The 27,518-nt window shown below is 38.8% G+C and overlaps 1 protein-coding gene across 1 annotated transcript in view; it reads right to left on the bottom strand.

Moving 5' to 3' along the window:
- Positions 1–27,518, bottom strand: part of GRIN2D (glutamate ionotropic receptor NMDA type subunit 2D) — a 441,978-nt gene that overhangs the window by 202,454 nt on the left and 212,006 nt on the right. Inside the window, exon 6 of the mRNA XM_040325680.1 lies at positions 14,618–14,771. Coding sequence (XP_040181614.1) covers positions 14,618–14,771 — 154 coding nt within the window. The remainder of the gene's footprint in view (positions 1–14,617; positions 14,772–27,518) is intronic.

Raw genomic sequence — 27,518 nt, 5'->3', positions numbered from 1 at the left:
CCGGTTAGAATACACAGAATTTATCCTACCATTCCTGACTCAGGGGATGTGGTGAAAGGGGTACACTCCTCCATACCTTCTGGAGCTGTGGGGCACTATGATCTCTCTGGCAACAGACTATGACGATGGTACTCCAAATAACTGGAACACGTATCACTTTGACATATACAATGTGTATTCTATTCGCAGACCTGCCAGAGGTCCCCTTTTCCAGCTCAAAAACTGGTCCATACACTATTTAGTGCTATTCACTGGGCAATAGCTTTGAACTGGAGAACCCCAACAGTCCCTTGGTCCCAGGTGCTTCTTCATATGGTGGTTATCAAAGTAATGGAACGCATACACCAAACACTAATGGACTCTATGCAAATTTTTGACCGCAAATGGGGCTTCTGGCCCACTGCTTAGATTGTGGAAAAATGGCAGACTTGCTCCTATTCAGCTAGCTTGATCAGCTAGACAGACCAAAAGAACTCTTACCGCAGATCAGTACGGGTACTTTTGCCACTAAGGTAAACCAGGACTTCATAGCTTTGTAAGATAGGCCAAACTACAAAATATATGCAGAAATATTTCTATAATGAGTTATTATAAATTTTTTTTGTATGTTTTTGTTCTTCTTTTGTTTTTTGTTATGTTCTTGTTCTATCTACTAGCATATTGCGAGGGACATCCTTACAGTATCCAGCTGTGAATTCTGTACTCTAGTCAGATGAAGGATCCTAAATACCACTGTATTAGTCATGAATAGAACTCTCTATGCATGTTATTTTTCTTCTAATGTAACTGCCTTTTTACTTTAATAAAATCATTGGTAAACAAAAAAAAAAGTAAAAAACCCAGTGGTGATCAAATACCACAAAAAGAAAGCTCTATTTATGTAAAAAATATATATAAATTTCACTTGCGTACAGTGTTGCATGACCACGCATTGGCCAGCAAAAGTAGCACAGTCCGGAATAGCAAAAAATGTTCTGGTCATGAAGTGGGTAAAATCTTCCAGAGGTCAAGTGGTTAAGGAACGCTTTAAGGTCTTCGGAGCTGAGAGTTTTTCTGCTTAAAGAAAGATTTTATGACAAATACAATAATACCGCATTTAATTCAAAAATATTGTCATATTCAGGAGACTGGATTTTAAAAATTGATGTAAATGTTTTCAGTTTCTAATCATTCCAGGAATATAACATCCAATTCAGAAACTATATTTTATTCATGTTTAAATAAAGTATGAACATGAAAATTCAATATGTTTACTAAAGCTACAGCTGCAATTGTGCCTCTTAGTTTGAATGTCTAGATTACATTGTGTTAACTGTGAAATCTATTGTTATTGTTGTATACTGTTAAAGTATAATATCTATATATTTAGTAAGAAATAGGTTGGATGGTTACCATTGTTTGCTGTAAAAGCCTGGTGTACATTTTTATGTTTCACTTGGAATCTCTCATTCTTGTGATACACATACTCCTGTTTGGCCAGTAGCTTCTCAATGAAGGTAATGATGCTAATTTATTGTCTAATGAGAAAGCTTGCCTCAGGAAGATGGCACAGAAAGCTGAATTACCGACCCCAAAGAATAACTGCTTAATTAGGAACTATGGGCCAGATTCACAAAGGAGATACGACGGAGTATCTCAGATACTCCGTCGTATCTCTCAGAGTATCTATGCGACTGATTCATAGAATCAGTTACGCATAGATAGCCCTAAGATCCGACAGGTGTAATTGTTTTACACTGTCGGATCTTAGGATGCAGTACCGCGGCTGCCGCTGGGGGGAGTTCGCGTCGTAAACCAGCGTCGGGTATGAAAATTAGCAGTTACGGCGATCCACGAAGGTTTTTCCCATCGTTACGTTGTCGCAAGTTTTAGATTCCCGTCGCAAAGATAGGGCTGCTATTAACATGGTGTAAAATTACTCCACCATGTTAAAGTATGCCCATCTTTCCCGCGTCGCTTTTGAATTTTTTTGTTTTCTCGATGTAAGTACGTTACGCACGTCTCGATTCTCAACACGTCGGCGCATCATAATTTCGCGCAAAGCACGACGGAAACTTGCGACCGGAGCATGCGCAGTACGTCCGGCGCGGGAGCGCGCCTAATTTAAATGGTACCCGCCCCATTTGAATTGGGCCGCCTTGCGCCGGACGTGTTTACGATACACCGCTGCAAGTTTCCAGGTAAGTGCTTTGTGGATAGGGCACTTAGACTGAAAACTTGCAGCGGTGTAACGTAAACGGGTTACATTACGCTGCGCCGCAGGTACATGAATCTGGTCCTATATGTTGCGTATATACTGAGGGTGGGACTCTGTGCTATGTGACAGATTGCTGGTTTACGCCAGATTTTGGAGAGAAAGACACATTAATTGCACAGCTGTGTCTTGGGCTTTTTAGTTATGACCTGACATGGCTCAGAACCCCACCCAACAGAGGAGTGAGAGACGCTGCATGGTTTGCAGCTAGAGCATGCATGTCTGCAGGAGGCAGATGTCGTTTGATGACTGAGCAGCAAGACGCTTATCAGGAGAAAGCTAGGTTTGAGCTTATCCCTAGGAAACTGTTTGTTCTGAGGAACAGAACTTAGGCCTAGGCTAAAGGCCTGAAACAGCCGGATGGAAAGTATGGAAGCCAGGAGGCTAAACTGTTGGTTATGCAAGATGCAGAAATACTGTTTGTGAACTTTTGTGCTTTTAAATAAAAGTGGGCTACCAGGCCCTTAAAAACTCAGGGCCTAATCCTCAAAAGAGATACGACGGAGTAACTGCTGTTAACTTTATTGTCCCGTCGCAATCCACAAAGCCCGACGTAACGTAATTTCGCGCTATGCACGTCGGGAAAATGACGTCACGAGCATGCGCAGTACGGCCGGCGCGGGAGCGCGCCTCATTTAAATGGGAATCGCCCCCTGGAGAAGAGGAACGCCTTGCGCCGGCCAGATTTAAGTTACACCGCTCAAAATTTATAGGTAAGTGCTTTGTGGATCGGGCACTTAGGTAGAAATTTTGCGGCGGTGTAACTTAAATAGGAAAAATTACGTTACGCCCGCTGGCTGAGGATTTGGCCCTCAGTTCTGGACTGGCGTACTCACTGAAAAACGCACCTTCCACTGGAGTCTGATCACCCCAAATCCTACAATACACTTTGCAATTAATATTAATAAAACATATTGAAGGGTTCCCTTGCAATCATATATTTACCAATTAACAAAAAATAATAATAATAATAATAAAGAAAATATAAACATTTCTCACTATGTTAATCATCAAAAAAAAATATTATACAATTTCCCCTTATTAGTAACATTCATGTGTAAACATACTTTGGAAAACCAGCATTCAATTTAAAAATTGAACAGCCCTCCACTGGACCAATGCATTAGTGTAGAACCTTCTAAAACAGAAAGTATTCAAAAGTCTTATTTTATCACAAAGCCCCCAAATGAGAGGATTATTCTTTGTTTCAGGATTCTGGGTAGGGCATTACAAATCATTCATTTTTGCCCAAGTGCCCAATTGTACATCCAGAATTGGTAGTGTAGAAATACGACCTGATATTGTTATAGAGACATTTATTCAAAATTGCATACAGCTATTTCAGTCTGAAAAAAAAAGCCTGCAACAGCCAGATGCAGTTTGGAATAAATGGATCTATATTATTAGGTTGTTAGTGTACTATACACTAGCTGATGCAGTTGCCTTTTGGGTGAAATGGAATGATTTGCATGCCTTAATCCACTATCCCAAAATAAGGAATACTCATATTATTTTTGGGATATGTGATGGATTAAGAATGTGAAAATCTTAGATGTATCTTTAGGCAAGTACACTGTAATCATAATATTATTTAGATTACAATTATTGTAGGTTAGTTAATTGTGTAGGATAATTAATTATTAGTGTTATTTAATATTTAGAGTTAATATGATTTATTGAATAATTGTATAATATAATAGTTAGTATAGTTATGAATTGAAGGAATTAAATTTTGCTCATTTTATTTCTTATTGTATTTATATATATATATATATATATATATATATTTTATTGATTCATTTTAGGTGGGTGTGTGTGTTTATGTGTGTACAGGTTGCCAGGTTTGTTCAGTTTTTTTAACTTATTTATTTAATACATTTACTTTTTAATTGATTAGACTTCATAAATAAGAAAAAAAAGCTTAAAGGGGTTATAAAGGTTCGTTTTTTATTTTCTAAATAGGTCACTTTAAGCTAGTGCATTGTTGGTTCACTTACCTTTTCCTTCAATTTCCCTTCTAAATGTTTTTTTTTCTTTGTTTTCTTTGTCTGAATTTCTCACTTCCTCTTCTTCCTCAGTAAGCTGTTCTAAATGAAAAACTTTCCACCGCTCGGATGATGGTGGAAAGCTTACTGAGGAGAAACAGGAAGTGAGAAATTTAAACAAAGAAAGAAACATTTAGAAGGGAAGTCAAAGGAAAAGGTAAGTAAACCAACAATGCACTAGCTTAAAGGAACCAATTTAGAAAATAAAAGACGAACCTTTACAACCCCTTTAATCACTCTTAAAGCATTTATTTATAAAAAGACTTGCATTCACTCTTTAATAGTAGGTACACCTTATTGGAATGCGATTTTCTGTGAGCAATAACCACTGTACTCAAACCATGGAACAAGAAACTGCATACTGTAAAAAGAAATGTAAAAAAACGGTTATATTTATCACCCAATAATACACACATTTTATGTATAGTAAAATAACCTATATTTGGAGTCCCTGCAGTCAGGGAAAAAAATGGGAAACATACCGGTATTTGGTTGTAAATGATTTCAGTCATACTTACCATTTAGGAACTAATGTGCGTAAAATAAAAAAAATGCACCACCCTTTATAGTTTTTACCATTTGTTATCTTTTAGTACTATGAAAAGAAATTAGAAGGCAATTTATTATTGTACTGACTAAAAACCTTACAGTATGTGTCCTTAAAAACTTATTTCAAACCTATTTAGGTAGGCAATTTAGGCAAGGAGTTATTGGCAAATGAAGCTGCAAAATTAAAGTATTTTTTAAACATATTTTCAAAAATATTGAATGTTGCATAGAATATTTGTGTAAGTACATCTAGCCTAGAATAATTCGATCTTACGGCTATACTCAGTGTGGTCTATTGCAAAAAATAAAATAAAAATGTTATCAGACATTATCCTTTATTATTATTATTATTATTATTATTATTATTATTATTATTAGTATTAGTATTATTGTTGTTGTTATCTTTGTTGCCATCTATGTTATTTATTTTTCTAGTTATAAATACTACTTTGTATAATTTCGTTGGGAAAAGGGTATTTTGCAGCAGATAAATTGTCTTGGTTAGATTGAGGCCTCGTACAAACAACCGTTTTCCTCTGCAAAATCCATCAAGTGAAATGTTGGCAGAGCATTTTTGCAGAGAAAAACGGTCGTGTGTATGTTTTTCGTCGAGAAAACTGTCGTGGATCTCGACAAGAAAAACGAGGAACATGCTCTCTTTTTTCTCGTCGGGAGTCTCAATTTCCTCGTCGTGTTTCTCGTCGGAGAAACCCGTGCATGCTCAGAATAAAGTATGAGACGGGAGCGCGCCTTCGGTAAAAGTAGCGTTCATAATGGAGATTGCACATTTGTCACGCTGTAACAGACTGAAAAGCGCAAATTGTCTCTCACCAAACTTTTACTTAACTCAAAGTAACATTAGATTAGCAAAAGCAGCCCCAAGGGTGGCGCCAGTGGAATCAAACTTCCCCTTTATAGTGCCGTCGTACGTGTTGTACGTCACCGCGTTTGAGAATGACAAGATTTTGTCTTGACAGTGTGTATGTAAAGAAAGCTTGACAAGATTCTCGTCAAGCCTGACAAGAACCTTGTCGAGAAAAACAATGTTTCTTTTACGACGAGATTCTCGGTCGTGTGTACGAGGCCTAAGAAATACACAAACCTGTTCACTCTCAAGCATTTCTGGAAAGCTTTGCTGTCTTGTTGTGCTCCCAATAAAGATGAGGCATGTTCATAACCAGCAAGATTATCTGGAGTGACATTATTTTTCATCATAAGACTGCTTAGTGCCTCATTTTATATTCCTGTAACTTGTATTAAACTTCAGGAGCATGCCAAATGCGCTCTAGATATTTATGTGTTGTGAAGCACTTATTGCCTGCTGGAGGCTGATATTAAGCCTTTTTTTTCCCTTTTCAAATATATTTGATTAAAAATAAAGGTCAATATTGCATAAGTAATGCCAGAGACATATCACAAAATGATATGCTATGTGACTCCATGTAACAACATTCTACACTCTGATATTTAATGCAAAGTGAATGAGGAAAATAATCATGTTTACAGAGTTCAATATGCTGATAGAATGGTGTGCAATGCTTAGTGAGTGACATCTGAAGTCAAAAAGAGGCTATGTTGTTTACAGTATACATTCCAAATAGGCTACTGGACAAAAGATATCTATAAGCTAAAGAGCTGGAACTTTTCAAATTTCTTTTTTCTACAGTGCTGCATTTTCCACAATAATGTCAATGCCAAACAACTAAGCAGCAATTACTTTTTGGGATATAAGGCACTAGGGATGAGCTTTAGGTTCAGATTGACCATGAGTTTAAACTGAACCCAAATCATTTGTGTTTCAACAAAATTAGCAAGCTAGTGTAGCTGTTCACACCCATAGACACCCATTACCAACAATGCACTTACTGACATCTAAACTGTGGTCAGGTGGCTTAGAAAGGCCAATCATGAGAATTTTTTTCTTATTTTCCAGGCCCTTCACTAAAAAGTCAAAGTTTCTAGCAGACTTTGTTCAGTGTGTGTTGGAGCAGACATCAGGTAGTTAGGGAAAGATACAAGACTACAGAGAAAGCTAGGTGTTAATGCTTGTGCTGAATGCTAGTCACTGTTAAACAAACAGTGTGTTATACATTATTATAGCAGATTGGGGAGAAAATATTGTTTCTAGAGAGAGTTGCCACTGATCACTGATAAAAATCTCTATATGTACATTAGGTCACAGACACAGATGATTTACTAAAACTGGAGAGTACACAATCTGGTGCAGCTGTGCATGGTAGCCTTCTAACTTCAGCGTGTTCAATTAAACTGATTGTATTCTATGCAGAGCTGCACCATGTTTTGCATTTTCCTGGTTTAGTAAATCAACCCCAGAGTGTCTTGCACACTCCTAGAGTAGTTTGTGAGAGATGACAGAGTGTTTGCCAAGAGTAATGCCACGTACACACGATCATTTTTCGGCATGAAATAAAACAAAGTTTTTCGGCATGTAGAAAAAACGTCCTTTTTTTTCAACTTCATCATTAAAACGACGTTACCCACACACGATCGTTTAAAAAAAAAAGCTCTAGCAAAGCGTGGTGACGCACAACACGTACGACAGCACTATAAAGGGGAAGTTCCATGTGGATGACGCCACCCTTGGGGCTGCTTTAGCTGAGTTCCTTTTAGTAAAAGACGATTCACGCTTTTCTGTCTGTTACAGCGTGATGAATGTGCTTACTGCATTACGAATGGTAGTTTTACCAGAATGAGCGCTCCCATCTCATAACTTGCTTCTGAGCCTGCGCAGGTTTTTAACGTCATTTTAGCCCACACACGATCATTTTTTACAACCCGAAAAACGACATTGTATAAAACATCGTAAAAAAATGCAGCATGTTCGGAAAAAAAATTGTCGTTTTTCAGAACCCGAAAAATAATGTGAAGCTCACACACAATCATTTTAAATGTAATTTTTTTAAAACATATTTTTTTTCATGCCGAAAAATGATCGTGTGTACGCGGCATTATAGTTTACTGTTCCCATGTGTCAGCAACAATGTCAGTTGCTGTTTGGCTCCCGGACTCCTCATCTTGCCTTATTTTTTGGGAGTGTTTTTTCATTTCACATAAAAAAAAAACCAATCAGATAGGTTTGGGTTTTGGTGTTTAATAAAACTATTTAAAGGCTGAGCACATTACCACTATAATTTTTTTTTTCCAGTGATTTAAATACACGGTACTGTTCATTTTATTTTATGTTTATTAAAAGCTGGTTGGTGTGGGTTCATCTGACAAATTGGCCAAGTCCAAGTGTTTGTCCATGCACTAACCAATCATTTTTTTAAATATATAATTATTGGTATTTTATATACAGTACAATAAAAAACAATACAATACAAAAAAAATCCTGAAAAAAAGAAAAGGCCTATACATTATTCCCAAGTTGCTACAGTGCATTGCATAAGTAAAATGAACTTGAGTTTACATTGAATATATTACACCAAGGCCAGTAATCAGACTATAGGGTAAACCAGCAGAATATCATAATTCCCAACTGTCCTTCATTTGGAGGGACTGGCCTTCATTGGGAATCAAATTCCTATGCCCCTCATACCACCAGTTGTCCCTCATTTTGACCAGATGTTTAGGCCTCTATAATAAATACAATACTTAACTACTAAAATTATTACACTAAACTGAACATTCTACAGAATTTTTTTTATTAGCACATTATTGTTTTAAAAATCCACTATAAAGTAAACATAATGCCAAAAAAGCACTTTGGGTTTAGCAAATCATGTTTTGCTTATTAATTCTTCATAGGCCTTGTAACTGGGGGTGTGGCAGGAGGTATGTCCTTTGCATACACACTTTGTGCTAAAGGTGTCCTTCTTGCCATTTCAGATGGTTGGGAGGTATGGAATAGCAATAGAATTATCCTTGATCCAGAGAAGTCAAAGTAAGTGGACTAGAGATCCAACGATACCAAATGTTATCAAACAGCTTTGGTTTCATCCTACGTTTAATGGTTAATTTGTAGAATGAACCAGGTATTATTTAACCACTTGCTGACCACTGCACGCGATATACATTGGCAGAATGGCAGCGGTGGGCAAATGGGAGTACCTGTACGTCCCCTTTAATTTGCCATCCAGTGGACGTGCCCATCGCGTACTGCGTGACCGTGCCTGCAGGTCCCGCATTCTCAATGTACGCCGTTGTGCCGTGATCATGGCATGGAGATGCAGAACGTGGAAATGCCTATGGCCTAGGCATTTCCCTGTTCTGTCTAGCAACATGACAGGGATCTACTGCTCCCTGTCATCGGGAGCAGTGATCTTTGTCATGTTTTGTGAGACCATCCCTCCTACAGTTAGAATCACTCCCTAGGACATACTTAACCCCTTGATCGCCCCCTAGTGTTTAACCCCTTCCATGCCAGTGTTAATAACACAGTTATCAGTGCATTTTTATAGCACTGTCGCTGTATAAATTAAAATGGTCCCAAAATAGTGGCAAAAGTGTCCGATGTGCCGCCGCAATATCACAGTCATGATAAAAATAGCAGATCACCGCCATTACTAATAAAATAATAATAATAAAAATGCCATAAATCTATCCCCTATTTTGTAGACACTGTGGGTTAGATTCACATAGCACTTACGCTTGCGTATCTACAGATACGCAGCGTAAGTGAACAAATGCGCCGTTGTATCTATGCGCCCTATTCTCTATACTAGATACGCCTGAATTCTGGCCTCCATCCGAACCAACGTAAGTATCCTACGCCGTCGGATATTCGGTGCATATTTACGCTGGCCGCTAGGGGCGCTTCCGTTGTTTTACGCGCCAAATATGTAAATGACCTACATACGCCTATTCACGAATGTATTTGCGACCGTCGCTGTAATATTTGCCATTTACGTAAGGCGTACGTCCGTCGTAAAGTTATCCCTGCTATAGGTGGCACAACCAATGCTAAGGTATGGATGTCGGAACGGCCGTCGAATTTTACGTTGTTTACGTAAGTCGTACGGGAATGGGGCTGTGCGTAGGTTACGTTCACGTCACAGGCATTGAGGCATCGTATGTTTGGGCGTATATTCGACGTGATTCTGAGCATGCGCGCGCATTTACATGGGGTCACGAATAATTTAAATGAAGCACGCCCACCACCTGCCTACTTTGAATTAGGCGGGCTTACGCCGGCCTATTTACACTACGCCGGCGAAACGTACGGCGCGACTCCTTTGAGAATACTGTTCTGGGCTCTCTGTTTTACGTTGGCGTAGCGCATATGAGATGCGTTATGCCGGCCAAAAGATGCGCCCAGGTACGTGAATCTAGCCCTATAACTTTTGTGCAAACCAATCAATATACCTTTTTGTGATTTTATTTTTACCAAAAATATGTAGAAGAATACATATCAGCCTAAACTGAGGAAAACATTTGTGTCTTTATATTTTTGGGAAAATATTTATTATAGGAAATAGTAAAAAAATAATATTTCCTTTTTTTTCAAAAATTTAGTTTTTGTGGTTTATAGCGCAACAAAATAAAAACCAGAGGTGATTAAATACCACTAAAAGAAAGCTCTATTTGTGGGAAAAAAAGGACGTAAATTTTGTTTGGGTGCAATGTCGCACGACCACGCAATTGTCAGTTAAAGCGATGCAGTGTCGTATTGCAAAAAAGTGCTCTGGTCAGGAAGGGTGTAAATCCTTTGGGGGCTGAAGTGATTAAAGTAAAATTTTATTTTTTGTATAGAAATAGTCAGTTGCTGTTTGGCTCCTGGACTCCTGGAGGATATACAGTAAACGCTTATCATACACGGAAAGGGTAATATTACTAAGCATGCCTAATAAACAGTTCTTAGGTTGTGATGTATTGGGGAGACCTAATGTTGAGGAAATAAAAGTATTAACCTCCAACCACAAACGGCTCACACAGCCTGCACACTAAACCAAAGTGGTTTAATGTACAGGCAACTATTCGTTTCGGCTAGAGTAAGCAGCAGTGAGGGGGCAGTGTGATGCGTGTTTCAGTGCATCATACAGTTTCCTCTTTTTTCTCTTTTTTTATCAACTTTATTTAAAGGGGAAAAAGTTACACTTTGTTAATGTCACCACACAGCAACGCTGTGGGCTTTGCTGCTATGCGGTGACATGTGGTGCCATCTAGTGGACTACAATACAATGCAGCAGTTCTGAACAGACCTTTAAAGTGAGCACAAGATCTCTCCAGCCCCCCCAACCTCTATATTCCTATTGAGGCATTGCCAATAGTACTGAGCAGCTAACATTGATCAATATATTTTCTAAAAATCTCAACCACTTTTCACCCATCAACTTGTCATCACCAAAACAACTAAACAGATGAAATAAACCTACCACAGACATTGAAATTGCCAGGAAAATGTTGTGTGTGGATGTTATTCGTTTTAGTAAGAGATGGCAGAAACAATGTAATTGGCACCTCCTGCTGCCAGCTATGGCAAGCTCTTAAAATATACATAAAGTCACATTTATGGATAATTATGACCTAGTAGGATCTTGCTGCTAAAAGCTATTTTCACATTCCCTTGTGTGTATTTAAATAAACTCTCCAAAGGTCATTTGGGGAAAACAGCTTCATAGTAATTTGTATGCAGAGATACATAAAAAAAAAGTAAATAGTCAAAAATACTTTAATTCAGCTGTCTTTTCTTAGTGATTACCATATTTCCATGTACACTTTTTTAAATGCCATCAGATTTTTTATGGTTACATTAAACGATCATCAGGGTAAAGTGAAAGATTAATAAAATACTTATATCACATCTGTTAAATACAATTATTTTGATACACTCATTAGGTTTAATTATACTGTGGGTTAATTTTTATCTCCCGTGGTTGGTACCATTGTATACATTTTTCTTCATATGGGAAAAAAGTAGTTCATAAATTAGAAAGAGATTTTCTTGTTCATGAGTGAGCATTAATGAATAGCTAAACTCTTATATAAACTATATGGTAGTTATTCTAACTGCCTATCCTCTATTGATCAAAATTAAAACCACCTTTCCCCAACCTAGAGGCAAACTTACCTCATACTTACCTCATATCCCATGGTTTAAATCTTCTTGCCTTTGGCCCACCTGCACTGGTGATCCCTATAGACTTTTATGGGCTGTCCCCAGAGAGTCTCTTATAATTAATGTAGGATGATCATGCAGGAGGCTGATCATGGTGATGTGCAAGCATGTCTCCTTTCAGATATTGATAATGAGGAGGATAGTACCATAACCATAAATGATGAGGAAGGTTTAGCCATATATAGGTCAGTGGACATGAGGCAGGAAACAGCAAGATGCAGTGATGTTCCACTTACTGAAACTTTCTGTGAAGTGGGCTCCAGCAATAAAGAGGGGGTAGATGAAGGGGTAGCAAACTATCCATGGGTGCCACCATTTGGACAGTAGGAAAGTTCTGAGGGAGGGGTCGTACAGCAGTGAGTGAGGATTTTGTCCAAGGGCAGGGCTGTATGCAGAGGACTGGAGAGAGCAGCCATCCTATTTAATCTGACTGCATTGCCCCACAGGGCCATTGTAATAGAGCTTTGCTGTGTATGGCTTCCATAATACATCTGATGGCAGAGATTACTGATGAAATCTCTTGTGTTCCTCCTAGAGCACACACTGCATGTCCTGATAGACCAGGCATTGGGGACATGGCATTGGCCAGCAGGAACCTTAGCCTACTGCCTCCATCTCTGTGGATGAGCATGAGGAGGGTTGTGGAGCTAGTGGAAAGGAGGAGGAAATGGGGCTGGAGTCAAGATATACATTACCATCTCCATAGATTTGAGTCACTCTAAGACAGGAATTGTGTTATTGGCCGAAAATAAAAAAAAAGGCAGAATCTTCACCATTGGCTTACCTCCTCAGATAAGCAAGACTTTTTCCTCTTGTTGGATGCAGAGGAGGCATTCAACAGGTTGGCTTGTGACTACAACATAATATCTCAGATGACCACATATATTCTGGATTACTCTCCAGCACAATTCCTATTATGATGGGTGTTCAAGTCAAACCAGGCTTTTGAATTTATATATTAAAAAAACTAATTTCAAGAAGTGGAAATAGCATTTGTTTTTTGACATACTCACCCGCTACATTTATACACACATCCCAGTGTTTAATGCCTGGAAATCTTTGGCATAGAAAGATTTGTCACTATGCCTGACCCATCCTAGAACATCATCAGTGCTGAAATGCTGACCTCCAAAGAAATCTTTTATGGGTCCAAACAGGCAGAAATCACCTGTCCACACTACCAAAAGTACCAATACCTGGTTTAATTATTATAGTATCACTGTGCTTGATTGGCTAGCAAACTCGCCTGACCTATACCATATAGAGAATCTGTGGGGTATTGTTATATTGAAGATGAGAGACACCAGACCCAACAATGCAGATGAGCTAAATGCCACTATTAAAGCCACCTGGGCTTCCATAACACCTCAGCAGTGCCACAAGCTGATCACGTCCATGCCACGCCACATTAAGGCACAAATTCATGCAAAAGGAGCCCCGACCAAGAGTGCATACTATACCTTACATAGACATATTTTTCAGTAAGCTAACATTTCTGTATTAAAAATATTTTTTTTGTTGGTCTTATGTAATATTCTAGTTTTCCTAGATTCAGAATTTTGGGTTTTCACTAGCTGTAAGCCATATTCTTCAAAATAAAAAGAAATAAATGCTTGAAATATATCACTCTGTGTGTAATGCATCTATATAAAATATATGAGTTTCACTTTTTGAATTGTATTACTGAAATAAATTAACTTTTTGATGATATTCTAATTTTATGAGATGCACCTGTATATAATGAATGCTAAATCATAAAAGCTATAATTCCCAGGGGAACATTGTGGTTGTAATGCATCATAATATCCTGAAAGTAGCAGCTATAATAACCAATAACATCTCTAATGGCAGTGAATATAATACTCGGCAAAAGGCTTATATGAGATAACTAACACACCAGCATAAGGAGATTTTTTTTTTCTTGATAAACAGTACAATGAGATGGCTAAAAGAAAGATTTCTATTCTTGGAACACAGGGATACATTTGTAAATTGTAAGTCTCTATTGTAAGTTAATGGTTAATATAATGATCTTGTACCATAAAGCTAGTGATCTTGTATTCCTTTTTTTGGAATTTTCCAATGGACAGAAATCTAAAAAGAACCCAAAATTTTCCATTTAAATAAGCCTGCCAAACAGGAAGTGACGATGTCCCAAAGTGCATGTATGTAGGTGTTAAAACCCCTGTCAGTAGCTTATTGCAGTCTGTATACCCACTGATGAGATTCATCCCTCTATTTTTCATGGTAACTATTGTCATCAAAGCAGAAAATGATGGAAATACATTATTTTACAGTTGTTACAAGAACAGGAAGAAAGGAGAAATCTTCCAATGGGGAAATGTGTTCCAATGACAACTGTCTAAGAGGGCACTTTCCATTTCATGAATTTCTTTTTGTTCCCTGTCATGTCTTTGGAACAGGAAGTGAAGGAAAATCTCCCTAAAAGGAAACAGACATCAAATAAAACCTGATGGAAGTTGTAACCATACCTTATTATGTCCATCTATTTGGTTAGAGAAACACTTTAAGCTTCAGTTTATGAAAGAATAATAAAAGCTATTCATAATAGATTATACTTTTCTCACCAAACCAAATACAACATAGAAAAGATAAATAGAGAATAGAAACAATAACAGTAAAGATATATAATTATATTTTAACATATGATGGTTTGAAATTAATTATTACCTAAAAATGCTGATGGGGACACAGTTCCATTGCTCCTGGAGACCATTACGCTTATTCCTGTTTCCACAAAGGGCACTGAAAAGTCGATAATCTCAGATCGTTCTTCATTTATTGTAAGCGAACCAATGGCCATATCAGCACGCTGGTAAAACACCTATTCAGATACAAAACAGAATTAAAATGAAAAAGGGGTCAATTCAGAATGTAGATACGTTTTACCAAAAGCTGGATTCAAAAACCCTGCATTCTTCTAGTTCAATGAAAATAAGCAAACTATGATGATAATTTAAAGCCGCTAACATGTGTCTTTTTTTAACAATGCTAAGAGCAAATACCAAGCACCATAACCTGCTCCAACCAATAGTGGTTCATATTTAATTTGTGTGACTATAGTAAACTGAAATCTGAAATCTGGTTGTAAAGTCAACCAGTCTGAACCTTGCTTTTTAAAAATATATTAGATACATTTTAGTTTGAATCAGATTATCAAGAAAAAAATTCTGTTTTTTATTTACTCAATTTTATATATTATTTCTTATACTGGTCTCACAAAAAGTAATTTTAAATCCATTGGTTAATTATGTAGTCTGCTATAGGTGACATTTAATTTTTGACAACTGTCATTAAATAAGTTTAAGTTTGCAACAGAGAAAGAAAGTACACAGCTTTGACGAAAACAAACTCAAAGCTGATTGGTAGAGCTGCACCCAATTTTGCACTCTCCAGTTTTAGTAAATCAACCCCAGTGTATTCCAAGTAAAAGAGAGTGCATATACAGTAGACAGAGTAGCTTTGTGTTACAAGACATAGGCTCTATACAGAATTCACATGGCCAGAACTTCAAAGTCAAGCATAGTTGTCAACATGGACTGAATGATCAGAGACAGAGGTGAATACATTTCATTCATAACACAGCCGGTTCCTTAATGCGCAAGTGCGAAGCGCGCTCAGCTCCCATACTGGCCCGGTGGTGGGGAAAGGACTTGTGATGTACCTCGCCGCGGCGAGGTCCGACGGAAGTGGGGACAGGTACCCACCCCCCCCCCCCCCGAAAGATGTCAAATGTGGAGGGGGGGAGGAGACAGATTAGCGGAGCTTCCACTTTTGGGTGGAACTCTGCTTTAAACAATAAACATTATTTTTAACATACTGTCACCAATCAGTATCCCTGATCACCGCCACACCAGTCATATGATGATGCTGTACTGCACTGGTGACAGTTTGTAAAAAATAAAATAAAATAAAAATTATTTAATTTCCAAAAAATTGTGAGAAAACATTCCAACTTCAAAAAACTCTCAATGCCTCTTACTGAATGCCTTAAACTGTCTACTTTCCAAAAATGAGTCATTTCTGGGAATTTGTACTGTCCTGGCATTTTAGGGGCCTCGAAAAATTAGGCCATCAGTACATCAGGATTGATACATTTTCAGATATATATACTGTACCATAGTTTGTAGATGCTATAACTTTAAAAGAGAAGTTTGGGAATTTTATTTTTAAGAATAACACCTACCTAGCTGGAAGTTGCATCTGTCCCCGCCAGCTGGAGCACTGGGCTGTGGAAGGGACAGGAGCAGCTGGCTCAGGCTTTCACAGGCTTATTCAGAGGCTGAGCCAGCTGCGGGTCAGGGCATCTGGGTGTATCTGATCATATGTTTACGATCTTTCCCCAGCCTGAACTGGCTCTTTGGCATCAGCCAAAAGCAGGCTTCAGCCCACTGTCTGCTAAAAAAAGGAGCACAGGTGTGCAGAGTGATCCACAGCTTTGGAACAAACTTTGGCTGTACTTCTCCTTTAACGCAAACCTATTACTATACACTTATTGGAATTTGTTTGTGCCAAAGACATCCAGCAGAATACATTTTGGTCTAAATTTATGAGAAATGTTATTTTATTGAATATGTTTTATAACAGAAAGTATACATTTTTTTCTAATTTCTGTCTTTTTACGCTTATATAACAAACAAAAAAAAAACACCATAGGAAAGCTCTATTTGTGTGAACAAAAATTATATAAATTTAATTTGGGTACAGTGTTTCATGACAATGCAATAGACAGTTACAGTAGCACAGTGCAGAATAGCAAACAATGGCCTGGTCATGAAGGGGGTAAAACCTTCCGGACCTTAAGTGGACATAGTTACATATTTTATAAGGCCAAAAAAATACACATTTCCATCTATGTGTGTGTGTGATGTTTCTACTCTAACAAATGTCATAGCCCTGCATATTCTGCTTCCTAAGGAAGATGTAAGGGAATGAGTTCCACATTTTTACTGTTCCAACAGTAAAGAACACATTCTACAATCTTAGTTTAAACCTTCTTTCTAACCTCAAAATGTGGCAATGTAGCTGCTAAAATCACTATAGCACAGGCATGGAAATCACCTGTGATCAAAATCACTCTGGTTAAACACAAACTATCCTGGATTATGATTAATGAAAAACTGACAAGTATTTTTAGAGACAAGCAAACCAAATTTGAGAGGGTGTGGAATCCTTGGATTAGATATCTCCAGGCCCATTAGGGGTTGAGGCATCCTGTCGGTCGGGGACTGCTGTTAACTCTTCTTTGCCCCCTATTCCTTTTTCTCCCCTCTCTATTTTTCCCTCTATCTTTTCTCTCCTTTATTAACCACCATTTTTTTTTAAATGGATGCATATGGTGTATCAGTAGAGACTCCCTCATTCCTGAACATTTAGGGAGTACGACATTGTGCCTTGTGGTACTTAATGTATTCTCTGTTGGTGTAACTCCCACGTTTTTCGGATTGTAGTTGTGTTACCACTTGACCAATTGCTACGGTGACATTCTTTTATAGATACCTGTAAGTCTTCACTCTGTGTCTGTAATAGGATGACTACTCTCAGAGTTCATGCTTTTGGTAAACAAATGCTTTATTAAGGGGACTCAGCCTCTTAGGCTCTTTTTAATTGGGTCCTGTCCATAACACTCAGACTATTGACTATATAGGAGGGAACATCCCTCCTTGATATCTATCTAACTACATTGGCCTGTCTGTACTTTATTACCTTTTCAACAAAAACCTATTGGGCCAGATTCTCAAAAGAGATACGCCGGCGTATCTCCTGATACGCCATCGTATCTCTGAGTCCGCCCGTCGTATCTATGCGCCTGATTCATAGAATCAGTTACGCATAGATAAGCATTAGATCCGACAGGCGTAAGGCTCTTACGCTGTCGGATCTTAAATGCCAATTTTTTTTTTGCCGCTAGGTGTCGCTGATGTCGTTTTCCCCGTCGAGTTTGCAAATTAGAAAAATACACGAATTCCCGAACATAAGCGCGGTCGACGCAGTGAAGTTACGATGTTTACGTTAGATTTGCGATGCGTAAAGTTGCCCCTGGGTATATGAGGCGCAGTCAATGTTAAGTATGGCCGTCGTTCCCGTGTCGAAATTTGAAAATTTACGTTGTTTGCGTAGGTCGTCCGTGAATAGGGCTGGACGCCATTTACGTTCACGTCGAAACCAATGACGTCATTGCGACGTCATTTAGCGCAATGCACGCCTAATTTAAATGATCCACGCCCCATACCCGGATCATTTAAATTAGGCGGGCTTGAGCCAGGGGATTTACGCTGCGCCGCCGCAACTTTACAGGCAAGTGCTTTGTGAATCAAGCACTTGCCCGTAAAACTTGCGGCGGCGTAACGTAAATGAGATACGTTACGCCGCCGCAGAGTTGCGGCGATCTACGAGAATCTGGCCCAGAGAAAGTAAAATGTGGTCGTGTGTCCTCTTTAGGGACCTTATAGTAAACATTTACGGAAGTCACCTTTAATATATTTTTACATTATAACCAACCTCAAGTGCCTTTTCCCCAAAATGAGTAACTGTAATCTATGTAATCAATCCTCATAGCTGAGGTCATTCATACCACTTAATAATTTTGTTGCTCATTGCTGAACTATTTCCAATTAAACAATGTCTTTCCTGACATTGGGACCAAAACTGAACAGCATATTCAAGATAAGGCTGAAACAATGTTTTTTGAAGGAATAGGATTTTTTTCTGCAATGTATGCCCCTTTTAATGCATGACAGTATCTTGCTATCTGTTGCTTGGCTTTGAACACTATTGCCAAGTCTGTGATCTACAAGCACCCCCAGATCCTTTTCCATCATGGATTTCCCCAGGGGAGCCCCTTCCAATGTGTATTTTGCATGTGTATTTTTGGTATTTAATTGCATATTTTTACATTTCTCAATATTGAACCTCATTTGCCATGTAACTGCTCAACCCCCCTATTTAGTCAATTTATTTCCTTGCAAATCTGGTGTCATTTGCAAACACTGAATTTGAAATGATGATTCCAACCTCTATATTAATAATAAACAAATTAAACAGATTTGGCCCCAAGACAGAACCCTGGAACACACCGCTTGTAACTTTAGACCAGTGTTTCTCAACTTCAGTCCTCAAGGTGCCCCAACAGGTCTTGTTTTCACGCTTTCTATTGTTTTTCACAGTTGATTTGATCAGTGTCATTGCCTTAGTAATTATCACAGCCGTTTCATCTGACGGAAATCCTGAAAACATGACGTTGGGGTGCCTTGAGGACTTGAGGACTGGAGTTGAGAAACACTGCTTTAGACTTTTCAGATAATGAGTAATTTATCAAAATTCTCTAACCAGTTTTCTATCCATGTACATACAATTTCATCGACTTCAAGGTACACTATCAAATGCCCTAGTAAATTTGGACAAAGTACATCAACTGGACTTCCACCATCCAATTTATTTCCTAATAAAACGGTAACAGAATGACCGAACAACAACAGTTTTTTCTTCAAATCCATGCTGGTTGTCACTTATAATACCATTATTACAGACACATTTCTGTATAGAGCCCCTTATGGTTCCCTCAAATAACTATACTATTGATGTTAGGCTGACTGGTCTGTAGTTTCCTGGTATACATCTAAGTCCTTTTTTGTAAATTGGTATCAAATTTGCTCCTTGCCAGTCAACTGTTACCATTCTAGTCAGTACGTTTTTTTTTAAATTATAAATAGCTGTTATAGCTAAGCTAAGTTCCCTAAAGACTTGTGGGTGGGAGACATTTTAATCTGGTGATTTGTTCACAATTAGTTTCTCTGTTTTATTTTTACCCAGTTTTCAGTCAAACATCCTTAATATTACTAAGAGGCCTCGTACACACGATAGGTTAACCAGAGGACAACGGTCTGAAGGACCGTTTCCATCGGTCAAAATCGATCGTGTGTAGGCCCCATAGATTATTTAACTATAGGTTAAAAAAAAGACAACTTGCTTTAAAATTGGTTAAAAATCCACACATGCTCAGAATCAAGTCGACGCATGCTTGGAAGCATTGAACTTCATTTTTTTCAGCACGTCGTTGTGTTTTACGTCACCGCGTTCTGACACAATCGGTTATTTAACCTATGGTGTGTAGGCGTGACGGACCATCAGTCAGCTTCATCTGTAACCTAGGACAATGGTCCTTCAGACCATTGTCTTCTGGTTAACCTATCGTGTGTACGAGGCTTTAAGACTGATATGAGCCTAAAATATACATTTTTTATGAAAACTAACACATTTTTCGGTAGTGCACATGTCTAGTGTTTACATCCTACCTCAAGCCTGAGTCAGGAAAGTATTAAAATATCTAGCTAAGCAGATAATTGGTATGGAATGGATCTTTTCAGATTTTAACAGAATTTTATTTTAACCTCAAACTGCCAAAATACAGACAACATGTTATTTGTACCACTAGGGACAAAAACATGCTTGACCTAGCTACAATGTGTTAAAGAATTCTTACGGGTCTGTTCCTCATGCAGCCTTGGGTCTTTCCAATTACTGCATGGTTCATCTCCTTCCAACCTACAGGAAACAAAATTAAATCTGCAAAGCCTGTAGCTAAATCCAAGGAGGCAAAGCTGAAGCTACAGGATTGCATTGAGTGTAGCGACTGGAGTTGAAGCTGCAGCCAAAAATCTAGATGAACTCGCTGACACTGTGACATCATACTTTAGCTTATGTGATACTGTGTGAGCTTACCAGGTCTCCTTTCAAACACATGTAGGCTAAGAAGGTGGCCTACAGAAGTTGGAACAGGGCCCACTGCAACCAGACCAGAAACATGATGACAATTGTAGCTAAGACAAACTGAAAATTATGTTTTCTGCCAATGACCCAGCATCAGTATTGAGAGGCCTGTGGGACATTACTAGCTACAGGAAATCCTCTTCCCACACAGTAGAGAACCATCAATTGGCTAACAGCATAAATGTGTTTTAGTCCAAGTTTGATAACATTTACATCCCTGTAAAACTATAGCTTAGGCACAATCATATCCTATGAAACATTTGCCTCCTCCTCCCATCTTCTTCAATGAGGGAATTAGAAATGGATGCATGCCAAATCTTTCAGAGACAAAACAGAAGAAAAGCACCAGGCCCAGACAGAATAACACCTTCTGGTTTGTGCTAATCAGTTGATACCCATCTTCACACAGATATTCAACAGATCACTAGAGCAGTATAAATTTCTCTCCTGCTTCAAATGCTCAACAATAATTCCTGTCCCTAACAAATTTACCAGCACTAAATAACCACAGTCTCTGATGTCTGCAGTACTGAAGTCCTTTGGAAGACTAGTGTTGACCCATCACAGTTTGCCTATAGAGCAAATGATGTTGTCAACAAGGGAATGCACCACATCCAGCTTGCCTCCCCAGGGATGTACACAAGGATCCTGTTTTTGGATTTCTGTTCAGTGTTTAACACTATCACTCCAGAAATCCTCCACTCCAGACTCACCCAGCTCACTTTACCCGCCACTGCCTGTCAGTAGATTACCGATTTCCTGATAGACAGAAAATAACAGGTAAGCTGGGGAAAGTCATATTTAGCCCCTAGCAGTAAGTACCACTGCTCTTTTCCTTTATAACAATTACTGTACCACTGGGAATTCATCTGTTAATGCACTGAAATGTATGTGTGACAAAGCCATCATTGGACTCATCCAAGATGGCAATAAGTCAGCATACGGGCAGGAAGTAGATCTGGTGGCCCTGTGGTGCAGTCATAATAATCTGGAGTTCAACACACTCAAAACTATGGAAATAATAGTGTTTTTTTCAAAAGGTTTGCATAGTGGCCCCTCCCATCATACTCAACATTGTCGTATTAACTGCCGAGACCTTCAGATTACTGGGATCTCTAATTTCCCAGGACCTGAAGTAGATCTGCTTCAAGATCTACTGATACAATTTTGCACAGTAGTAGCTGAGTCTGTTTTTTTTTTACTTCCATCAATGTTGGATTTTGTTAAGTCTAAAAACAGAATAAGAACAGACTATAGTGAACCGTTAGATTACTGTACCCCAGGGCAACCAGGCTTAAGAACAGTTTATTTCTCCAAGTTATCACACATTTATAAACACTTTAATCCTCACTTGCACAATTACTATTTTCATTGTTTGTATTACTTCAGCTTTTAGGTGTTTACAGATCTCACAGTGAGACAGTGGTGGAGATTTACTAAAAGTGGTGCACAGGGAATCTTATCCAGATAAGTATAGTAACCAATCATCTTCTAACTTCTGCATGTTCAATTAACTACTTCCCGACCGCGCACCGCCGTTCTACGTCGGCAAGGTGGCTGTCCTAGGCGAGAGCACGTAGTATAACGTCCTCTCTTCTAGCCGCCACTAGGGGGCGCGTGCGCGCCGCTGGAGGTGCGCGCGCCCCCCGCTCGCCCCCGACTCCCGTGCGTGTGCCCGGCAGGCTCGATCGCCGCCGGGCACCCGCGATTGCTCGTTACAGAGCGGGGACCGGGAGCTGTGTGTGTAAACACACAGCTCTCGGTCCTGTCAGCGGGGGAAATGCTGATCTTCTGTTCATACAATGTATGAACAGAGGATCAGTGTTTCCCCTAGTGAGGCCACCCCCCCCCACAGTAAGATAACACACAGGGAAATACTTAACCCCTTCCTCGCCCCCTAGTGTTAACTCCTTCACTGCCAGTGGCATTTTTATAGTAATCCAATGCATTTTTATAGCACTGATCGCTATAAAAATGCCAATGGTCCCAAAAATGTGTCAAAAGTGTCCGAAGTGTCCGCCATAATGTCGCAGTACCGAAAAAAATCGCTGATCGCCGCCATTACTAGTAATTACTAGTAAAAAAATATATTAATAAAAATGCCATAAAAATCCCCCCTATTTAGTAAACGCTATAACTTTTGCGCAAACCAATCAATAAACGCTTATTGCGATTTTTTTTTACGAAAAATAGGTAGAAGAATACGTATCGGCCTAAACTGAGGAAAAAAATGTTTTTTTATATATTTTTGGGGGATAATTATTACAGCAAAAAGTAAAAAATATTCATTTTTTTTCAAAATTGTCGCTCTATTTTTGTTTATAGCGCAAAAAATAAAAACCGCAGAGGTGATCAAATACCACAAAAAGAAAGCTCTATTTGTGGAAAAAAAGGACGCCAATTTTGCTTGGGAGCCACGTCGCGCGACCGCGCAATTGTCAGTTAAAGCGGCGCAGTCCCGAATCGCAAAAAGTACTCTGGTCTTTGGGCAGCAATATGGTCCGGGGGGTAAGTGGTTAACCTTTGATATTAAGGCCCCTTTCACACCTGCAGGCCGATCGGGTCTGCCTGTCTGTTTTTCAGGCAGTCCTGATCGGATCACCCATTGATCTCTATGAGGCGGCAGATGTCAGTGGACATGTGTCTGCTGACACCCGCTGGCATCCAATCCAGGCATCTAAAAATCAGACGGATTTGCAATCTGTCCGGTGGATCGGATGACAATTTGATAGAAACAGACATGCAGTCCGTTTCCATCCGACTGCCCCATAGATTGCCTGCATAGCGAACACAGACCTGTCATCTGCCTGCTCAGCGGGGATCAGTGGACAGATCCCCCGTTGAGCAGGCGGATCCGCTTGGACGGATCCAATCCATCTGAAAGGGACCCAAAACCTAGTAGCTGATTGGTTACTATGCACAGATGTACCAATGTGTGCATAGTATTAGCATATGCATATATTATCTGTATGTGTATCTGAGACTTGCATATTGTGTTGTTGTTTCAATGTGTGTTTATGTATGTATATATGTATGTAGTACAAAGAGTTAGGCCCCATGCACACAAGAAGCAATTACAAACACCTCTAAACTCACGTTTTCAAAGGCAAAAAACGGCATTTAAAACGCCTGTTTTTTTCCGCGAATTGCGCTGCGTTTTGCCGCGATTAGCGGCATTTTACCGCGTTTGCGTCTGTCAGCGCTTATCTCAAAGACATTGTAGACCCTCCCAAAGTTTAAAACGCAAAAATAAAACACTTCTGAACCCAAAATTTTGCGTCTGAAAAAACGGACATAAACCCAACTGCTTTAAAACGCCAAAAAACGTGATTGTGTGCATGGACACATAGGATAACATTAAATGTGTTCAGGGGCAGTTTAAAAAAAATGCCCAAATGCCTCTGAACTCGAGTTTAGCAGCGTCTCGTGTGCATGGGGCCTTAAAGTGTGGCTTGTTAGGAGTGATTTGGGGGTTAATTAAATCTAAATTTTAAGTTGTGTTGCAAGATAAAAGTTCCCACATACCTCTTTAAACAATATCTTTTATAATTGTCCTCCCATGATTAACAATGGAAACATTGGGCGAGGGGTTCTGGTCTCCTGTCTCATCTGTTTTAGTTTAAAAGGATATGATGGCCATTTGCCTCAATATAATGGATATGGCTGTTTTTGAGCATTCTTGTGGGCCTGGCCAGCATTCAGTTTGTGTAACCTTGCTGTCATTTCAGCAAGGTATAAAAAATGTGGCCTCTGTTTAGACAGACTGGATCCTCACCTGTGAGAGGAAGCACTGCACAGAATCCATGTGTTCCCAATTGAGACTCTGGCCTGGCTATAATATGGCTCCCCAGTCGAAGTGAGGGCATGGATGTTGTTTGCTTTCAGTAAATAAATATATATATATACCGTATATATAATTTATTTACTATACTTTGCTAATTGGGTAATATTGCATACAAGGCTAGTGAAAAACCAACTTCTTTAAAAGAGTAATTTATACCTTCAGTAGAATAAGGTTATACAGGTGTTGCTTGTTCCTATGTGGGAAACATAGACCCATTTCACGAGTAGGTGAATATTTTAGCTGTCAATATAGACTGCTGTAGACTGCCGTAAACAAATATGGCTACTAAGCAAAATGTAAGGAGAAAAATAAAAAACATTTTAAAGGTAGAATAGTCCTTTAACTGTGAGAAAGAAAACCAGCAAGGTGCTGTTCAATAATAACTTAAATGCCTATGCTTGTGATTGAAACCAGCTCACTAGCAGACAGTTCTGGCATGCTATTCCATTTTCCAGTCCTGGGATATTTTCAAAGGCTTATTAAAACCAAATATTCCTGTCACAGATCATATGTAAATCTGCTGCTAAATTTTTCTCCAGAGGTGAAGCGTTCAAGCTGAGATTTATAAGCCTTGAATTTACACATCTATCTCAGGCAGGTAAATGAACCATTGCATTTGCAAGCTAATTAAATAATGTCAGACCAAAACTAATTACAGAAGTGGATCGCTTGTACCACAGAGGTTATCTAATGATATGGTGTGCGTGGGCTCCCATTCAGTGTAGGGTCTTTAAAAGTTGTTACCTTAGCCTATCTGTCACACCAGTAAGAGTAAACACCAGTGCAACAAAATTCTTATTAGCAAAATATTATTAAAGCAAATGTAATAGGATGTTATCTGAATTACATTGCTCACTAATATATAATTTATAATGAATTACATATAAAAAAAATGAGGTAATACGCATGAATTAGAGACGTTAATAAACACAGATAATTAAATAACCCTAGCCAGGAAGTTTGTTAAAGTGGATAAAGCGATTTTAACTACATTTTGTAATAGTTTCTCATTAAAATTACTTTTACATTTTAATATGCACTCATTCATAGTTTTCTATAACTGCCAAACTAATTTCTTAGTTCTCTTTTGTTCTCCACATCAACTGTAAATAGTTTGCAGTCAGGAGTTTACACAGTACTCATCCCTACGCCTTTCATTGTTGTGCCATTGGCTTACTTACACAAACCATTATGCCCAGAGAATACTGGTTAATATTAACATAGTAGACATAGACAAAGCTTCACTCAGCAGTGTCTCCAAAAAGAGTATTCACATATTCTTTAAAGCTAAACTTAAAGAGGATATAAAAGAAACAACCAAATGCAGTACTGTAAAGCCCTGTACACACGATCGGTCCATCCGATGAGAACGGTCTGATGGACCGTTTTCATCGGTTAACCGATGAAGCTGACTGTTGGTAAGTCGTGCCTACACACCATTGGTTAAAAAACCGATCATGTCAGAACGCGGTGACGTAAAACACAACGACGTGCTGAAAAAAAACGAAGTTCAATGCTTCCAAGCATGCGTCGACTTGATTCTGAGCATGCGTGGATTTTTAACCGATGGTTGTGCCTACTAACGATAGTTTTTTTTCTATCGGTTAGGAATTTAAAACAAGTTGGCTTTTTTTTAACCAATGGATAAATAACCGATGGCGCCCACACACGATCAGTTTGGACCGATGAAAACGGTCCATCAGACCGTTTTCATCGGTTTAACCGATCGCGTGTACGCGGCCTAACTCTAAATAAACCTATAACTATATATATACTATATATATATATATATATACATATATATATGTAGCACCCCCTTACTTTCAGTATGGGCACTACGCTAAAGTTAGTGGGGGAATGGGAGAGTTATTTTGCTCCCATTCGTAATTTGTTAAATTTTAGGCTGCTGTCATTCCTGAACTGTCCTGTAGGTCAGTCTGCGCTCCAGGGGTGCCGATCCCGACGAACTGTACCTACTACCACTGTGCCAGACTGATATAATTTGAATTTGCAAGTCATTTTCAAGTGTCAAAGTAAACAAATTCATATCATTGTCAGCACTCTTGTTTGTCTTATCCTGCATGATAAAAATATCTTGGAACTAAGAGCCAAATTTGAGAAACTATAAATAAAACAATACACCCAATAGGCGTGTCTGCCTAGAAAGCAAGAATCAGACAAACTTTTCTACATCTCTCAATGTAACAAGGGAATAAAAAAAAATTTAAATGAACTCAGGAAATGTTCTTACAGATAAAAGAGACATACACATACTAGCTTTAAATAGCTACAAACATAAAATCAAAGCTTGTTCGTTTTCATGGCAATAAAAGTTCTAAAAGTGATGCCGTTAAAGTTCAGCCTGATGTGATAGAAAGTGACAGCAGAGAGCCAAATGCATAAAGTTGTCCATGGTTTTTAAAATCCCCCAGCCCTGAAGTCACAAGCAGAGTTAAGTGAAAAGACTGAAAAGGTCACTGGGAATGGTAAACTACAGACATAGCAGCAAACTATATCTCCTGTGTCATGTGTCATTGTGGTACATCCCAATACAACATTATGTAGTGGAATATTCCACACAAATGTATCATCAGCAGGGCTTTAGTTGCAGTGAGTGACTTAATATAAATGCACAGTGGATATTATCTTATAGGCAGTTACATTTGTGAAGGTGACTACTGCAATTTTTAAAAGGATAAAGTTATTATACCTCGTACACACGACCGTTTTTCTTGGCAGGAAAAAAACTTCCAGACGGGATTCCTCTCAAGCCTGCCTCGCATACACACGTTCAGGCCAAATACCCGCCGTCCAAAGCACGGTGACATACAACACGTACAACGGCACTATAAAGGGGAAGTTCCATTCAAACGGCGCCACCCTTTGGGCTTCTTTTGCTGATCCTCGTGTTAGTAAAAGTTTGGTGAGAGACGATTCACGCTTTTCAGTCTTCCTGCT

The sequence above is a fragment of the Rana temporaria genome, chromosome 10, assembly GCF_905171775.1.
Source record: "Rana temporaria chromosome 10, aRanTem1.1, whole genome shotgun sequence".
Classification (NCBI taxonomy): domain Eukaryota; kingdom Metazoa; phylum Chordata; class Amphibia; order Anura; family Ranidae; genus Rana; species Rana temporaria.
Note: the sequence above shows the minus strand (reverse complement) of the source record. Positions and strands in the feature narration are given on the sequence as shown.